Raw genomic sequence first — 18,582 nt, forward strand, 5'->3', positions numbered from 1 at the left:
AAAATGATGCTTCTGTACTGACACCAGCCTTCTTGCTGAGTTTTGTCATGGCTGGAGTTAAATTTTTGTTATCTACTTTGTGCTTGAAGATTTAATACACACAAACCACACTGACTGGATGACTGAGCAGATACTCTGATTATGGGCACAGGAAAATACTAAGGTCATGAAGCTTGTAACTCACAAATGTCTCAACCTCAGATGGTACAGCAGCCAAATAAGTGCATAGAAATTTTGGACCATAGAGCATGGCAGAGACTGTGGCAGAATGAGAGCAAACATTGCTCTTTTTTAAAAAAATCCTCACTAGAAGTTATGTTTATTGATTTCAGAGAGGAAGCAGGGGAGAGAAACAGTGATGTGAAAGAGAAACATTGATTGGTTTCCTCCAGTACGTGTCCTGACCAGGGATCGACCTGAGATCAATCAGGGATTGAATCCACAACCTAGGTATGTGCCCTGACTGGGGATTGAACCTGTAACCTTTCTGTTATATGCTCCAACCAACAGAGCCACCCAGCCAGGGCAAGCACACATTGCCTTAAAAGGAGACAGCCATGATTCAATTCTGTCAATTATCTACTGATTTTTTTCAAATGAATCTAAGAGCCCAGAAATTTAAATAAAATATTCCATTTTAAAAAATGTTGACAATGATTTCAATTAAATAAAATTTTGTGCACGTGAAACCAAGCTCATGTTCTGACTGCAGCAGCCTGTGTCTCTCCGTTTTGTAACCTCTGTAGCAGAGTCTATTAAAAGCAGACATGTTAACAGAAGAGTTTGCATATATTTACTCAGTTTAATCATGTCAATTCTTAAACAAAAAATTTCCTTCAGCAGACAATAGTTCACAGTAACTGCAAAGCTTATTCACAATTTTTAAAAATACCAGTCATGCTTAGCATTCAAAGAAGATATTGTAGAATAACTGTAAAAACTTTTACCAGGAACATCAGCTTATGACTTTAAAAATTACAAATACTAAAGCATTTTGGTATCAGACACAGTAGTTTTGACAGTGTCTGTTCATTCAGTGAGTTTCTGGAAGTTCGGGAAATTGTTCCTTTATACTTCGATAAAGCGCTTACTCTAAACTAAACATTTTTCAAATGTAGAAAACAAACCAGCAAGCTACACATACAAAGAAAAGCCCTCTCGGACAAGCTCTCCACATGTGGAATGCCAGCATGTGCACCATGAATCCTGGAAGACTAGAATCTATACATACACTTGGCCTGAAGTCTTTCCCTCCAGGCTCAACAATAGAGCGTGCATTTACCTACACATTAATGACAAACTCTGGGTTAGTATAGGAGAAGCCAGCAAATTCATTCTGGTCCAAGTTCATGATGAAGAGTTTGTCAGTAGGTGTGAGTTCCACAGGCTGTCTGGTGAACTCTTTGTCGAAGTTGGAGGTGTCTCGCTTGTCTCTCTGCCAAATGGAAAGCAAACATTAACATAGCATAAGAAAAAGGAAGCAGGACCAAGACACACCGGTCATTGGGAAGCTGACGAACTTGCATGAGCAGAGTCAGAAGTTGCCCCATGCTGATGGAGCAGCCGCATTGCAGGTGTTACCCCTAGCTGTCATTTCATATCCTGTACTGGCTTCAGGAGAGAAAAGTTGGTGGAAGTTTCCTAAGAAAGGAAATCAGACATTGAATTTCTTCAAGGATTGCCATAAAGTAGAGTGTGTGTTTTGTTTTCTCTGGCTTTGAGATGAAATGAGTTGGAAACTACTTCTTACCATGTGTAATGTCATAGAGTTAGTCGCTGAGTAAAGCATCCCAGAGAAAACCACCCAAAAGTGATCCCTCTGGCTCGGATGACCCTTTCTTTAAGAAGGGGAAGAGCTGTAAACTACTCAGCTCCCCACAAAGCAGAGTGGCATGTGGGGGTATAGGGTCACTGCTTAATGAAAGGAGCTGACTACAGTTCCCCCACATTCCCTGGTACAATCTAGGCTTTCACAGGATGCTCAGAAACCCACCCACAGACTAGGTGTGTGTCTTCATCAGCCCCAGGGTCTCTCCAGGGATGTCTATAGTATGTATCTAGTCAACAAACCATAGGGAACAAAACCCCAAACTTAAAGCCAGGTCTGTAAGGGCAGCCTTAGAACAAATAAAAAAATATGTTCTCCTAGTTATTCTGGCCTCCTTGCAGGTCTCTCCTGGTAACACTGACCCCATGCACACTTCCTGCACCCTTCTCTGCCTCTGGGTTTCCAGTAGAGGGTCCTTTCCCACCAGCCCCAGTTTTAAAAGCTCTTCCCATTTGTTGTGCTGGTGATGACTCACATTTCAAACAACCACATGGTCCAAACAGGACTTGCCATTGTGGACTCTATCCTGTGGGAAGATTCTCATAGAAAATACCCCAGAATTGTACCCTAGAAATTGAGAGAGAATGGGCCTCTCTGTTGGGACAATTCCTTTCTGAGTTGATAGTATCTGGAGCCACATAAGAACATTGGCACTCATCCAAGGAGGGTTATTAATTCCACTGACCTTCTATTAATTTCCCCAAGAGGTCATTATGATAATGGTCATATTTTTTTCTTAGAAGAGGAGCAGGTTAATAAGAAGTCTAAGAAATGAAAAGTGGTCTTGAATCCTGGTAGATAATTAGCCATGGCTAACATGGGCTATATTTAGGTTTTCTGGCTTTTTTTAGTTTTTTATTCTCCTGTAATTTTAATTCTTTTGGAAAATCTCAGGCTGTCTCATCTAGAAGTACCAGGCATGTCAAGCCAGGGGCAGTGTGCTGGAAAGAAAGTATCTCCCTGAGGGTTAGAAAGAGATCTGAATGATATCCCCCAAAAAGTGAGACTCAGAACTCAGAATTGAACTGTAAAACCAGGCCCCTCTCTCCATGCAGGTTCTCTCTCTCTGCTCAAGTCTTGGTGATTCTGTGTTCTGTTTAGGCATGGAGACAGTGCCTTTGGTTTTCTGGAATAAAACCCACCCCAGCTACCATCTTACCTCTCCCTTCCCACCCATCCCAGAAATCTGTGTCAACAGGATGCTGCTACATCTTCTCCTTCAGCTCAAACAGTGGCCTACAGAGAAAGCAGAGCCCTGAACACCTTGGAGGACTTTTTCTTTCTTACAAGAAGCCTTCCCTGACTAAACCAGAGACTAGTTATCTCTAAATCACACCAGGCTTTCAATGACTTGTTTAATGCCCTCCTAGACTGCATCTTTAAGGCTCCCTACTGTGTTCCTGGTACCCAGCATAGGCCTAGCACAGTCGGTGCTCAATAAGTGATGGCTGTGTCAATGAATGCAGGGTAGAATACATGCATAATGGCAAAAACAAATTGAAATGTTTCTTCCTGGACAAATTTGCAAAGTATTTCCCAGAGACTATCGATTTTGAAAGTTTTGTTTTTCCATTTCCCCTGCACTTGAAATGTTGATAGCAAAGGAAACTGCAGGAATTCTGATTAATGACCCCTTACTAGAAGGCTTCCCTGCCCAACTTCAGTGAGGTGAGTTAGGGGAACAATGACTTTGACTTGAGTTCTATTTCTGAAAACTATCAAGCTTTTGGAAAATAATGGCAGCAAGTTGGGAAATGTAGAGTAGTGTGTACAAGGCCTGTCTGGAAAGAAGTCTAGCCATTGTTAATCTAATGAGAACAGTTTGGGCAACATCAATGTAACCTGGCAGCCAAGGAGAGTGGACCGGAATGCACACGTGTGAACAATGACACCTTTACTACACTAGTCAGTGGGGGCAGCAGATGCCACTGAGTGAGTGTGTGTACTGTGTGGCCATCACATTCAAAATGACTGAGCAAGTACAGCAACAAATCTGCAGGAGATTTTGTGTTAAGCTTGAACACTCCTTTGTGGAAACTGTTCAGATGATTCAGAAGGCCACAGCTATGGACTTCTGGTGACTGGCAGCTCCATCACAAAAATGCACCTGCTCATGCATCACATCTTGGGCAGAGACTTTTTGTGAAACATCAAATCAACCAGGTGGCTCAGCCCCCACTACAGCCCAGATTTGGTGCCCTGTGACTTCTGGCTTTCCCCAACACTAAAATCACCTTTGAAAGGAAAGAGATTTCAGGTCATAGATGAGATTCAGGAAAATATAATGGGGCAGCCGATGGATATTGAGAGAACTGTGTGAGGTCCCAGGGTGCCTACTTTGAAGAGGTCTGAGATGTCATTGTCCTATGCACAATGTTTCTTGTATTTTCTTCAACAAATGTCTCTATTTTCCATATTATATGGCTGGATACCTTCTAGACAGACCTCGTATATACAGTATATTCTTCCAATCTATCATTTATCTATCTATCTACCTAATTATATTGGTCTCTAAAGTTGTCTCAGGTCATTTGTCAACCATCCAATGTTTTTTCATGGCTTTTACCTTCTTGAGAGCCTATCCCAGGAAAGGCCTGATAACCTAACAGCCAAATGAAGGACCTCAATTAACTTGCCTGTTGGTGGCATAGCTCAGAGATGCCAATTACAGGCAGAAAGAGTCTTGCAGCAAGTGTCAGGAAACCTAGGTTTGCATCACAGCTGCTGACCTTGGGCAAGTCACTTCCTCTCTCCAGATGCCAGTTTTCCCAGCAGTTAAATGAGGGGGTTCTGCCCCAACTTATCCCCTTTTCTAACTGCCTAAGCTTGTCATCTGGGAATTCAAGTTTGCTTTATCAGAGGTCTAGATTGCTACCACAAAGGCAGAGCATGGAGGGTCTTAAAGCCTGCAGCAGGAAGAAGCGAGAGGGCAGAAAGGGTTGAAAAGCAGGAAATCCAAATTGTGGTTTTCTTAAAGATGAGAGATTTTACTTCAAGGACACTTGTCAAATTTTTAAAGTTCCCTTACTGGTCTCTTAGAAGCCCTGGAGATTCTAGAAATCACTCAACTTGTGATAAGAATTCTCTTTAGGCCTGAGAATAGCAGGAGGCTAGAGACAAGGATGGGGAACCACTTGCTGTCCTCATCCGTTTAGATAGAAATGGGATTTATCCCACCCAAGGGCTCTTCTTGGGCTTCTGGGAGTTCATAAAGATGCATGCTAGAAAGAATATTTAGTCCAAGCTGGGAGGAGTAGTGATTTTGATAAGAAAATCAAGAACCCTGGCCAAGCTCCTAGCTGGCCCCCGAATGTGGGCTGTGGGCTCTGATATCATTGGTGGCCCCTAGTTAGCCCACTTCATCCTATTACAGGCCACCAGGAGTCCTTGAATGGTCCACAGCCTCCTCTTCTCTGACTGGCTGAGCATTGGGCCTAAGATTAAGCTCTGAGTTTGCCCCTGTCTGTCTCAAAGCCTCAGGAGGCCCCACTTTGTAATTTGGGTTGACATTTTTCAAAGAGAGCCATTTTGCCTGAAATAGTATTTCTTCTTCTGTTTTTGATATTGTATTTCAATGCTAGAAGAAAAATGGCACATAACACATATCCAGATGAAAATGAATATTTCCACAAACATCTTGCAAAAACCACATCAAAGAGAATACAAACTGTCTGTTTTGAAAAATGGTGCCTTTCTCAGAGCACTTAATTAGCTTTCCAAAGCCAACATAAACCGAGGCCAGTCCCAAACGCTCTGGCATGGCTCCTCTAGGCTCCAGAACAGTCTTCTTTATAAATCAGTTGGTCATTGTGATTAGTAACATTTGGACATATATTTCAGAGCATGTGAACAAAGTGAATATTTTCTTTTGCATTTGAACAACAGAAATAAAACCCCAAAGCAAATAATGTTTGAGATGTAATGTAAAATTATGGTCCTTTGGGACCTTGCTAGAGTGACCATGTTCTTTCAGGAAGTGGTGTCAAGTGCCCTTTCCAAGCAGTTTGGGGATGAAGGTGATCAGGGACACACAGGATCAGAAATGAAAGCATTGAGGCAGCACCCAACCTGGTTGCCTTTTGGCCTTCTGAGGTGCTTTGAGATAAAAACTGTCTAAAAGCACAGTTTTGGAATTTTAAAAGGGCTTAGATAACCTTCTTAACTTTGAGTTAAAAAAACAAGAAAAAAAATTTTATCTTTAGCACATTCTTTTCAAAGCGTATGGTGCCTCCAAACCAGGCAGAATGGAGGAATTCCCTCTAAGTCAAAGCAACCATATGCTTGGATAGCAGCCAAGCTCCAGGTCTGGAAGTGGAAGAGCACTGCTAGCATCTGATGATCCACTCATTGGGTAGGAAGAATCTAGATTGGATGGTTGGAGTTGAAAAATGTATAAAAAATGGCAGTGCAGAAACAAAGGAAAAGAAAGCAGGCATTTTCCATCCTCACTGGCTCTACTTAGCTGACATGCCAGAGGAAATTAACTGTAAAATTAACAATGGATAATGTGTTAATTATGCAGCAGCATTTTCAGCATGACATCTGCATAATCCTATCTCATAGAGATGCTCCAAACTACCTGAGGACATTGGGGTTCTGGAACATGGTCACTCTAGGTTCATCAGCAAATAAACATGGATGCAACTTTGTAATGAAAAAAAAAGTCACCACAGTAGGCGTTGAGCTTGAATGACAGAAATGAAGGACGGATATCTACACATCTACTTAGCTCTTGACTTCAGGTTTTAAAAATTCAGAGTTAACAAAGGAAAATCCTTCGAATTCTGACTGGTCAATATTCCTGATGACTTCCTGGTCAGGAGGTGTTAGGACTGGTGGATGACGGGTGAAAAATCGGTCGAAGTTTTCAGCATTTCGCCCACACTATGAGAGGGGAAGAAAAGAACTTGTGGTGGGTGGAAACAAAACACAACAGAACGAAACAAAATTGGGTGTGGTTTTCTCCATCCCTTCCTTTTCACTCCCTCAGAGAGGTTGTTTCAATGACCAGATATGAGAGCAACATAAAATGCAAAATCCTCATGACCTTTGGTACATGACCTTGGGTTCCCGACCTTCAGTTTCTGTAGCTCGTGAGCTGCCCCTGGTGTCCTCTGGGCAGTCAGAGCTGCGTGGCACAAGCATGAGATGGCGGGGTTGGTGGCATATGTCATGTCTCCTTCCCTAGCCTCCCACCCCTCAGGGAGTCAGCCAAGCTTTTCTTAATTCCTTTTCTGGAATTAAGGTATCTAAGATGTTTCACGTGGCAAAAGATGCAAAGTAATGGTCCTTATACATCACCCTGGAGATCTCAACATTTAGGAGCAGGCCCTCAAAATGCTGTCTGCTGGCTCTCAGTCAGGAACAATTGACATTTTCTAGCTTAGCAGATACAGGAGTTTACAAACTCTAGTCAGCAGAGAAAGACCCCTGGACGTGGGTTTTGTGCCTACAATGCCTGGGCACCCACAGAACCCTGGGTAGTTGGATAAGTTACTGGCCTTTAATTATAAGGTGCCAGGAGGTGAGCAGCCATTCTCTCTGCGAACGGGAAGGAAGGGAATGGAATGAAACACAAAGCAGAGCTTGGTAAGCCAGTCAGGCTCCAGAGGGAAAACCATTTCCACTTCTCACCATCCTGTGGTCCTGCTCTAGGAAAGGTCCTGGTCTGAGGCAGGGTTATAAGACATGCGTGTGTGCATGTATGCATGAGTGGACACACATGCACATAGCAGTTCCCACCTAATTAGAAGGGATAAGTCACAAATTTGATGCTCTTTGTTCTTCAGCAGCAAAGCCCGTTTACTTTCTAAATGTTTCCAATACAGTATCTACAGGAGGTAACCACAACCTAATAATAATACAGTAATAGAAGTATAATTATAACAGCTAACATTTATTATGCATTTGCTATATTCCAGGGACCCTAGAATTCTCTTCACATGCATTATCTTATATAATCCTTCCAATGACCCTAAGAAGTAGGTTTTATTATCATCCTATGGGACAGATGAAGAAACTGAGGCCAGGAAGATTACATCATCTGTTCAAGGTCACACCACTAACGAGTAGCAGAGCTGCACTGTGGGCCAGGTCAGCCTAGCATCAGAGCCCAAGCATCTGGCTCCATCATACAAGAATGATTGACAGGTTGGTAAGTTATTGAATAATGGGGTGGGGCAGACCTGGGAGGGGAGGGAGGAGAAGTAAAGGACGGAAATGATGAGGTCTCTGGTTTGAGTGAGACAAAGAAAGTGGGAGAATTCAGAAAGATGACTATTTCCGTTTGGACATGATGACTTTGAGGGAACAGTGAGATTCTAGGAGATGACCTGAAGGAGTTAGAAGTACAGGTTTTGGACCTCAAGAGGTATTAAAACAAATTTTTTAAGATAATATGGAATGTGCAAAAGAGATGAGGAAATGCTGGGCTGTGCCCACTTCACTGGGAAAGGGACGATAAGTTGAGAAATTGAAGGAATATAAGCTCCTCTTTCAAGCCTTACAGTCATGGGGAGCAGAGGTATTGGGTGTGTGTGCAGGGCACTTAGCTCTCAGATAGCCTCAGCCTTTGGCTCCATCTGGGTTTGGGAAGAAGGAAGCCCAAGCAGGCATGGGTTCTAATTTGGACATTAGCACCCACTAGCTGTGCAACTCTAGGTATGTTCTTTTAAGTCTCTCATGAACCAGAACAGTTCTCGTTGCTCTCACAGAGGGTTGTGATGAGGATAACATGAGACAATGCATATGACTAGTGCAGTGCCTGGCCCTCAGCAAGTGCTCAATGCACCCTAGCCATAAGCATTACTTGTTCTTGTTTTCTGTATCCACTAAAAATCTCTCCAGACAGCATATGCTTCCTACAATGGGGTGCTTTCAGGATTTTTGAGTTGTAAATATTGAGGAAACAGTCTTGCATTTTTTTTCTTTTTCTTTTCTTTTTTTTTTTTTTTTTTTAGTTTATATGCTTTTTCCTTTCTATTGAATTTATTGGGGTGGCACTGGTTAACAAAATTATACAGGTTTCAGGTGCCCAATTCTACAGCACATCATTTGTATTGTGTGTTTACCACTCCAAGTCAAGCCTCCATCCACTGGTTTTCAGGATGTTTAAATTGTAAATACTGAGGGGACAGTCTTGCATTTCAAAAAGGCTTACATCAGACTTAGAGAAATATATTTGTTATTCGAAACTAAATTGTTTCAGCTTTTTGATATCTTGGCTTCAGGTCTCAGAAAATGAGAAGTGACCCCTGCCCCCAGCCATACAGTCAAGACTTGGAGTCTAACAGATAGTCTGCTGGCCAATGGGGGAAAAGGCCCACAAAACGATGGAACCTTGGTGTCAAGGAGGTGTGGTCAGGACTACTGTCCAGATTCTTTCTTTCTTTCTTTTCTCAGTCAAGACATATTTATTATCTACTGTGTGCTGATCATAAATTATACAAAATCCATGCCCTATAGATCTTACCTTCTACTGCGGAAAATAGGCAATAAATAAAAATTTAAGTGTAAATGTAAAAATATATTTTAATGCTGGAGAGAAGTAAGTGATATTAAGAAAAATAAAGCCAGGTCAGAGATAAAGAGTGAAGAGAATGCCATTCCGACAAGGCAGTAAGCTCTGCGGGAGTGACTTGTGCACATGGTGTAGTCACCACACAGCAACGAGGCCAGTGTGGCCAGAGCAGCGACCCGGGGCAGAGGGCTGAGAGGGGGTGCCAGGAGCCGACCGTGGGCCTCGCCAGCAACGCGGAGATGGAGGATTGTCACACCACTGGGGAATTCTTTCTTTGTGTTCAGATAAAAGGAAAGTTATCTGTTTGTTTGTTTGTTTGTTTATATCATTGGCACTGTCACAGATGTCCCCCCTGCATGCTGTGCGGTCCGCACAGACTCATGTTTCAGCAGGATTTCGGGAGCTGCACACGGAACAGGCCGAAGGGCCGGCGGCAATGGTGGGAACAGAGACCGGTCAGGAGGCCGCTGTGACAATGCAGGCAGGAGACGAGGGTGGCTCAGGGGAGGTGACTGGGGCGCACGGGAAGGTGCACTGGGTGTGTAGACAGACTTTGAATTTGAAGTTCACAAGGTTTGCTGATGGGTAAGGTATGGGTTATGCGAGAGAGGACTGGTCAGTGACCACAAGACTTCCGGCCTGAGCTACATGGTGAGTGAGGCACGGGAGGGTAGAGCGTATTTGGGGGGTGGGGGGGGGGGGACTGAGCATCAGTTTCATTTATGGTAAAGTTGAGTGGCCAGTGGAGATGTGACAGATCGAGTGGGAGTTTCCTGGCTGCTGTGTGGGAACTGCAGAGGAGTGGGAGATAGAGTGATTGCAGAGGCGCTGGGTGGGCAGGAGATGGCTGCAATCACCCCTAGGAGAGAGAGGATGGGAATAGTGGTGGAGAAGGGGGTGAGCAGATGAGATGGAGATGCCCATGGCAGGGATGCAGGGCTGAGGTGGCAAGTTAAAAGGAGACCTGCAGGTGTTTCTCTCTGGCCTGGGGGTTGGGACCCAAACCAGCCAGTCTAGTAAGCATGTTAGCTGAGATACAGAGTCTTCAGGGGCATTTTTTTAAAACCATCCATTTCTTATACATAGCAGAAGGCTTTTGCTTTGCTGGGGCTTCCACAGAGGCTGTAATGGGAAACAGAAAAGGAGTTTATTTGAGCTGGGCAGCCTCCTCTCCATGACGCACCTCACTGCCTCAGTGAACAATCAGATCTTAACTGAGGTGGCAGGGAAGAAATGCAAGGACAAGGGTTGAGCAAGGGGGCACCATACAGGAGGAGTGTGATGTCCCTGCTAAGACACAATTGATGGGGCTGGCAGATCACGGCCTCCCTAAGTACTGCCATGTTTCTCAAATGGCGTTGTCACTGCCTGTCAGCTTCAGGAGGGCTCCCTAAGTAGAGACGTCAGCTCTCTGGGGGCACAGCCTGGGTCAGCTCTGTGCCTGCTGCATCCTTGGCGAATGGGCAGCTAAGTGTAGGGATCTAATGACAAATGCCGTGCAGACTATCTGCTTCTCTGGCTGTCTTGGGAGGATACGCCATCCGCACTTAGCTACTCAAAGAAAACCAAGCCTCCTTGTCATCGGAATACACCACTGGGGCTCCTGGAACAGGGATGGGGGCCAAGCCAACCAGGTTATTTAAATCAGGTGTCACCTCCTCCAGGGCTGGAGAAGGAAGTAAGGATTGTGACTGGTCCTTCAGTGGGTGCCCCTGAATTTAAGAACCTAGACAGTTTGAAACATTTATCTGTGAGCTGTTACACGTGAGCTATTTTTTCCTTCTTTTCTTCTTTCTAATTCTTGTTTCATTGTGTCAATAACAGCTCTGAGTGTAGCTGTCAAATGTGGAATTGGCTCAGACACAGCAGCCACAGGGATCTTTCAGAGACTCCAACTTGGATATCACTTCTCTGCTCTTATCGGCCATGGCTACCCTTTGCCCAAAGCCCACACTGCTTAGTGTGGCTGGCAGGACTGCTTAAGACTTAGCCCTGGTCATCTGCTAACGAGCCCCTCCAGGCCCACAACCTCCAGCCCAGCTCTCCCCACCCCAGCACACCCTCCAGTTCCTAGGAACGCTGTCTCTCCTCCAAGCCTTTCTTTACACAGGCTGTCTCCTCTGCCAGGAACACTTGCCTCCCACCCCTTCTCCGTCCCTTGGATATCTCCTATGTATCTTCTCTGTCTCCAGCCGAGGTCACCTCCTATAGGAGGCTTTTCATGAACCTCTCCTCTATACTCCTGGGTTTCCCCCATCAAGACACAGAGTGCTCATCAAAGAATTGTTAGAAGAGAAAAAAAATTCAAATCAACTATCAACCAAGAGGGAAAGGTTAAATCTATAATATATCTATTTAATGTATTCTCATGCAAAACACTTTTAAATATTAAAAAAAGATGAGGAAGAATATTAAGTGACATTGTTCCATATAATTAATAACAGTGTATACAGTCTGTTCCCATTCTATAAATTATATGCACAAATGTGTATTTGATATCTGCACACATTATATACAAGCTCACAGAGACTGGGAGACTTCCAGATTGTTTCATTTTCTCCTTTATCTTTTATGCTAGATTGTGTTTTTAAAATTTAAGTAACAATCAGCTGTTTTGTTTTGTTTGTTTGTTTGTAGTCAGGAAAAAAGCTATTTTAAATGAAGGTGCTACTGGCCTGGAAGAAAGAGGGAAAATAAAAATTAAAATAATGAGGATATTTAGTTAAATTGTTAAGGTCTGCCTGATGCTGTTTAATGGATTTCGTCTTAGTTAAAAACACTAAGGTCTCCCAAATGGCTGCTCCAGTGTGTATTCTGGGGCCAAGGGGGTGATGATGAAGGCTAACACTGAGGTCCTAAGCATCTTCTGCTATCACAGTGCTGGACACCAGAAATGCAATGATGTGTAAGAGGGTCCCAGTCCTTGTCATCATGGAGCTTATGGGCTAGCAGCAGAGTCAGGTGCACACGGAGGCCACTGCATGGTACCACGTGACAGTGCTGCCGTTAAGCCAAGAGGAAGGAACCTAAGGAGGGCCTGGGAGACTTGCTGGAGGAGGTGACATCTAAGCTGAATGGGACCAGGAGGAAGGGCACTGCTGCTTTGAAGGAGGGAAGGAAAGAGCCCAGGGAAGAAGTGGAGGTAAAAAGAGGGCAGGGACAGGTCGAGACACTGAGGAAGAGAATAAAAGCCAGTCCCATGCTGTTGGCTGCTCACCCGGGTTTGGTAACATGAGGCTACGGCACAGGAGAGCTTCCTGCCCTGCCTCCATCAAGCTAGGAACTGAAACTAAATGGTTCCATGAAAAGACGACTATGTCATGGAGCCTGAGTAAAGTTTCTCTTTTTCAAATGTGCAGGGTCCTCTGTATGCTTTAAAACAGTTCTCCACAGCACGACGACGAAGGAAGAATTCACCCAGTGAGAAGCAGCTGACAAAGCACAGAGCCACACTCACATTTGATCATTTTCAAAAGTCATTTATGGGCCAATGTTTTTCTGCTGAGCAGAGTCAGACAACATTCAGCATGGTCTGATCTTTCGCAAAGAAAAGAAAGATGAAAGCCCCCTTGGCTATATATAATGAAGATATCTTACAACCAGGGATATCTGACCTCTTGTGTCTAGAGGAAGTGGCAAGACAGGGGTTTTTTGTGCTTGATATAAGGTTTTATCTATTTTTTAAATTTTTCTTTTAAAAATAACGTGCAACGTTTTGTTTGCCTCCAGCTCTCAGTTTAAATGCCACCTCCTCAGAGAGGCTGTTCCAATCCCTCCACGTGCAGTAGGTCCCTCAGTCTCCCCTACTGTTATTCTCCATCAGAGCATCCTGTCGATTTCTTTCACATGAAATAAAAGTTCAAGTACACAAATCTATAATTGCATGTTTATTTATTTGCTTATCTGTTTATTGTCTGTAGTCCCATTTAGACTATACGCTCCATGAGAGTTGTAGCCCCATCTGTTTTGCCCACCACTGCATTCCTGGGACCTAGTACAGGCTTTGGCACTCAGCAGGAACTCAATTGTCAAATAGATAAATAGTAGTGTACATTGCGTGCTGATTATTAGCCATATACTGCATAATTGCTTTACAAGCTTATCTCAATCACTCAGCAGTCCTAGGACGACTGTGCTATATGAGGAGTAGTGGGTTTAGAAGAGAACTTAAGTATTATACCTGACTGTGATTAGACCCCAGATCTGACTACTGATCCAGACGCTTCCATCAGTCTTCTGCATTTATTGCCAAAACAAACAAGTTGTTCAAAAGCACCAAGAAAAATAGACAACATACCCTTTTGTAATTCTAACAGCCCAATATCTTCACCATGTTAACATTTTGTTCTATATCCTGGATGGCTGGATGGATGTTTTTCATTCTTTGAACCAATGTAGACTCATTACTTTTATTATTTAGCCTGCTTTAAAAAACCCAGATGAAACATATTCTAACCATTTATGTCAACAAAGTATCATTTTTCTTATCTATTCTTCACCATTCATCTGAAACCCAGGATGCTGGCTTCAAGTAAACTAGCTCACAAATAGTAATTATCCTTTTATTTGCCTATGTTTTTATAGCTTGGATTCTCACATATTTGTGAGATAAGTAGAACAAAAATTATCTCCACCTAACAGATAATTTGAAAAGTTAACAATTTGGTCAGGGTCATACAGGGGAAGAACCAAGATTCAGAGTGTTGGCTGTTTGATTCCAAAGACCACATCTCACTGCCTTATAAATTATATCCAGACATGTGGCATGGACTTAAGTTGACCTGGGTACCAATCTTGGCACCATCACTCCCCAGCTATACAACCTTTAATCAAGTTAGCTAAATTCCCTAAGCCAAGTTTTCTATGATGACAAATGGAGCTACTTGGTAGCATACAGTGAGGATGACTCGATAACATGCATATCAAGGAACCTAGCCAGGGGTTGGTGGGAGGTACTTAATTACACTGCATAGCTTTTGATGCTGCTTGAATATTTTATTCTTCTGTTCTTTTATTTTTTCAGGTTTTTTTTTATGGGAGGAAGATCAAAGTACCAAATAAAATAGTGAGATCAAGAAAGATAAGACAAGTCTATGAGAGGAGAACTTTGAAGTCATGGCTGACTCAATAAGAGAAATTTCAATAGAATGATGAGGGAAGAGGCCAGATTGCACCAAACCAATGAAATAATGGATTATAATTAAGTGGAGATACCAAGAACCAACAACTCTTTCAGAAGTGTGTATGACGAGATTGGGCAGTAGCCCTAGTAGTAGAAAGGAGGGACCCCATGTCTGAGGGAAGGGGTGTTTCAGATGAGAATGATGTAGCATATGTGTGTATTGAGGAGGGAGAGCCTGGAAAGAGTCAGAGGAGAGCCCGCTCAGCAGGCATTCCAAAGCATAATGAGTGCTTTCGAGATGGCCATCTGTCCCAATATCTTCCAGTAAGATTTAGTTCCAGGCTGCTGGGAATTTTAGGAAAAGAAAGTTCTTTTTTGGCAGAAGTTGCTCAGATAATGGGATGTAAGTCTGCAGTAGCTACATGCCCTAGAAAGCCTTTTGAGAATAAAGAATGAAGTCCACACAGAGGAAAGCAACTCAGGGGATATAGAGAAATGTATTCCTTTTGACATTATTGAATCTGGCCATAACTCAATACTTAAAACAATTTTTTGTTGTTTAAATGTAAGTTTGAACCAGGTTCTTATTTGCAACCATAGGAGCTTTGAGTAATATAGAGAAAAGCTGTAGGCACAGACTAGACAGAAGATATGTGCAAAGCAGATGGGAGGATGGGGGTTCAGAATAGGAGGGGCAGGAGAATCTTACAAGAGGAGGTACACCAGAGGGAAGGGGGTCAAAAAGGTCAAGAGACTATGCAGGTGTAGGAAATTGGGAGCCATCACCAACAGGTACACACTGGCCTTAATTTCTCCCATGACTTAGGAGACAGGGCTACCAGCTGAGACCAAGGGGACTGGACCTGTGATTGGAGCCTGCATTTGTGAGGAATTGAGGTACCTGTCTATCTTTACTCAGCTGCTGAACAGCAAAGCTGATATTTGAATCCTGGATTCGTTTGACTCTCAGTCCACATTCTGCTTGACCCTGTCTCCCTGGATCCATCTGTTTATCTCCTCAAGTTCTCCCACCATTTGGCCAATAGTTTTCTGGGACATTGTGATAAGAATTACAACCTGGGCAGGGCAGAGAACAGAATCCAGGAAGCTGACTTCATGAATCTTCATGCAACAGAACCCATTACGCTGGAAAGTATTTAAACTCAGAATTGGACCAAGAACTGTTCAAATCCCATGTCTGTGCAGCTGAGTTTGGGAGATGAGAGAAGAAATAGTGCAGAGGCCAATAGGGCTTTGGAAGTAAAGAAACAGGAGTTTAAATTAAATTGGCACTCAGAGTTAGTAGTTGTGTGACTATGGGCAAATTAAAATTACTTTAGCCTCTGAGCCTGTTTCCTTAGGCATAAAGAGGAGATAATAAGAGCATCTATTTCATGGGGCTGTAGTGAGATCAGTAAAATAGAATGCTCTGTTCTCTAATAAAATTGAATGATTTAATAGAACATGCAAGATCCACTTTATTACTTATATAAGTAATTATGTAAATAATTACTTATTTATATAAGTAATGTTATTAATAAAGTCTTGTAGCCATTAAATGGAGGGTCAATTTTCTTGCTCTGGTTCTGCTTAATTCCCTGTGCAGATCACATAGGCAAATCTCTGGGTCTCTGCTTCTCATCCATAGAATGGAGGAGTTGAATCCCAACTTCTCAAGTATCTTTCAATTCTTCCCTTCTATGATATTCCAGTGGTTATTGCCAGACATATCCTAAGGGTTTCATGTTCCCCCTACCAGTGTGACCTTTCCATCTACCAGTTCAAGTCAAACTGTTGGCTTCTGTGCCAGGGGACAGCTCAAAGTAAAGCACCTCGTAAGTGACTTAGGCACTTCACTGGCCTGGAAACCTGCCAATTCAAACTATCCCAAGGGATCCTGGTTTGAGCTGCAGTTTCAATAAGGGCTCCATGGATGAGGGGTGGATGGAGAAAGATAAGCAGGTAGATGTCAGGCTTTGTGTCCGAAATGACCCTTGGTTATTTGTTAGTCAGCATGCAAACGTAGTCTAATGCTTTAAGATCTCTGCCAACCTCACACTCTGGATCACCAAAGGAACAGAGTGTGGAGGTCTCCCCCTTGATAAGCCTGTCTTTTTTTTTTAAATAAAATTTATTTTCTGTAAATAAAATAATTACACAGAATTCACAGCAACTTTTGTACTTAAAAAGACTTTTAAAGAAAATAAAAGAAAACTTTGAGTTATATCAACCACTTATATTGGTATCATGCTTTCTAATGTAAAATCTCTGTACATCATCTCAGTTATCAGAATTTCTTTTTGTTCTTTCTTTTTTTTTTTTTTCAATTACAGTTGTCCCATTTTTTTCCCCATTGCTCCCCCCCACCCAGCCCACCCCTTCTCTCACAATCATATCCTGTCTTGAGATAACCCTGTCTTGAGTGCTTGGTTTTGGGTGCTGCCATGCCCTGCTTCCAGGAGTTAATCCATGTCTGCTGTCTTTGTCAGCTTCAAAATCAAAGCCTTAAGGAACCAGTGAGATTTGTATCTTTTAAAAGCCTGCCAGTGAATTAGAAAAAGCATGAACACGCTACTTGTGACAATATTTTTAAATAAATTTAAAATCATTTGAATAATAAGAATACTTAGCCTTTTTGTATTATGTAACAGAAACCATTAGATGGTGTTATCCTAACTTTCTTGCATTAGTGTAATCAAAACCTTAAAAAGAACTCCAAATGCTCCTAATAATCTTCCAAGGACATTGGGCAGAGTGGAGTCCATGATTCAAGTCCTGGCTCTGCCACCTGCTAGTCCTGAACCTTGCCTTTCCGAGCTGCATGCCTTCACCTGCAATGTGGGGACAGTGACACCTACCTCACGGAGTTGTGAGAATTAAATGAGGTAATGACTGGAAGGCACTTAAAAAGAGTGCCTGGCGCAGGCAAGAACTCAGCGTTTCTTCCAATGTATTGAATCGCACAAATTTTATGAGAATTATTTTAAATCCCACTTCCCCAAAAGGTATTGTTCTTTTGAGCATTTGGTACTCTGGGGGAGCCATTGTTCTTTTCTTATATCAATCATATGGAGTAAAAGTGAGATCCCTTTCTGAAGCCTTAAATTGGAGTTTTAATAGCAAACTTACAAAGGTGTAAATGTTGTAGTTTCAGTTCAGAAATGTAAGCACCTCAAACACACATTCAGACATGCACACAGAGATGCTCATATGGTGTCAAGTGTAGTTGGGTTTGGAGGAGAACGTTGCATGGACAGAAGTGCAGCTTAGTAAAGCAGTGCTTGATGCTTTTGATCTCAGCAGCATAAACAATGTTTTTGGAAGACAGAATTATCCAGAAACCAAGTCCTGTGAGCACGCTTCAGTTTCCAAAACAGCGCAGCATTTACACTCTCAGAGGTATGGGTGTGCTAGGCGATCAGATAGTGGCTACAGCATGTTGGAAAGATATTAGGTGAAAGGCTGGAAGCCAGTAGGGTGGGGAAAAGGGCTCTGCTTTTTTCAGTTGGTAAGATTTTGAGGCTTTCCTGATGTGCAGATGCCTCAAAATTCTCCAGGGCTTTATGTAAAGTGAAGATGAGAATTAGCCACAAGAGCAGGAATGATGGGATCAGTCTATAGCACTGGCATTTGGAGGGTGTGAGGCCTGACAGCTAGGCTGGAGCAGAAGAAAGGTAGGACGGGGAGCGCTGGTCAGGTAGAGATGCCATGGATGCTGCCCACAGCAACAAGGTGCTGGGATAAGGCTTTTCTTAATGCCTGCTTCTTCTCTAGCTGTGTGCCTCAGCCCTGCTCAGAGTGAATGATGGTCAGACTGATAGCATTTTAGAACACTGAGCCACATTTCCTCAGAGAGAAGTGGCTGACACACACCCTAGCATCTAAGGCTCCAAGAACTGTAATAACGCAGGGTGTTCTTGTTGCCCACTTACCTCTCTCTCATTTTTCAATTTGCTGCATCTCTGCTACCCACTGGCACCTTGAGCCTGAGGTATGTGTTACCACCTCATTTTCCCAGTGAGCCCTGAAGTTAAGTGTTATGCACACTACTCAACTTCACTAGGCAATTTATAATAATACATGAATGCCATCAAAATATCAGTCAGGCTTTCA

The 18,582-nt window shown here is 43.0% G+C and overlaps 1 protein-coding gene across 3 annotated transcripts in view; it reads right to left on the reverse strand.

The window, feature by feature from the left end:
- Positions 1 to 782: 782 nt before the first annotated feature.
- Positions 783 to 18,582, reverse strand: part of PRKCB (protein kinase C beta) — a 350,360-nt gene continuing 332,560 nt past the window's right edge. For 2 of the 3 annotated variants that reach the window (XM_090277733.1, XM_090277732.1), the window contains one exon: positions 783 to 1,435. In XM_090277733.1, coding sequence (XP_090133859.1) covers positions 1,283 to 1,435 — 153 coding nt within the window. In that variant the 3' untranslated portion in view covers positions 783 to 1,282. Of the gene's footprint in view, positions 1,436 to 6,545; positions 6,713 to 18,582 lie in introns of all 3 variants that reach the window. The other variant, XM_090277731.1, reaches the window with a different exon arrangement.

This window comes from Furipterus horrens, unplaced genomic scaffold (genome assembly GCF_987537825.1).
Source record: "Furipterus horrens unplaced genomic scaffold, mFurHor1.1.pri manual_scaffold_5, whole genome shotgun sequence".
In the NCBI taxonomy this organism is placed as follows: Eukaryota; Metazoa; Chordata; class Mammalia; order Chiroptera; family Furipteridae; genus Furipterus; species Furipterus horrens.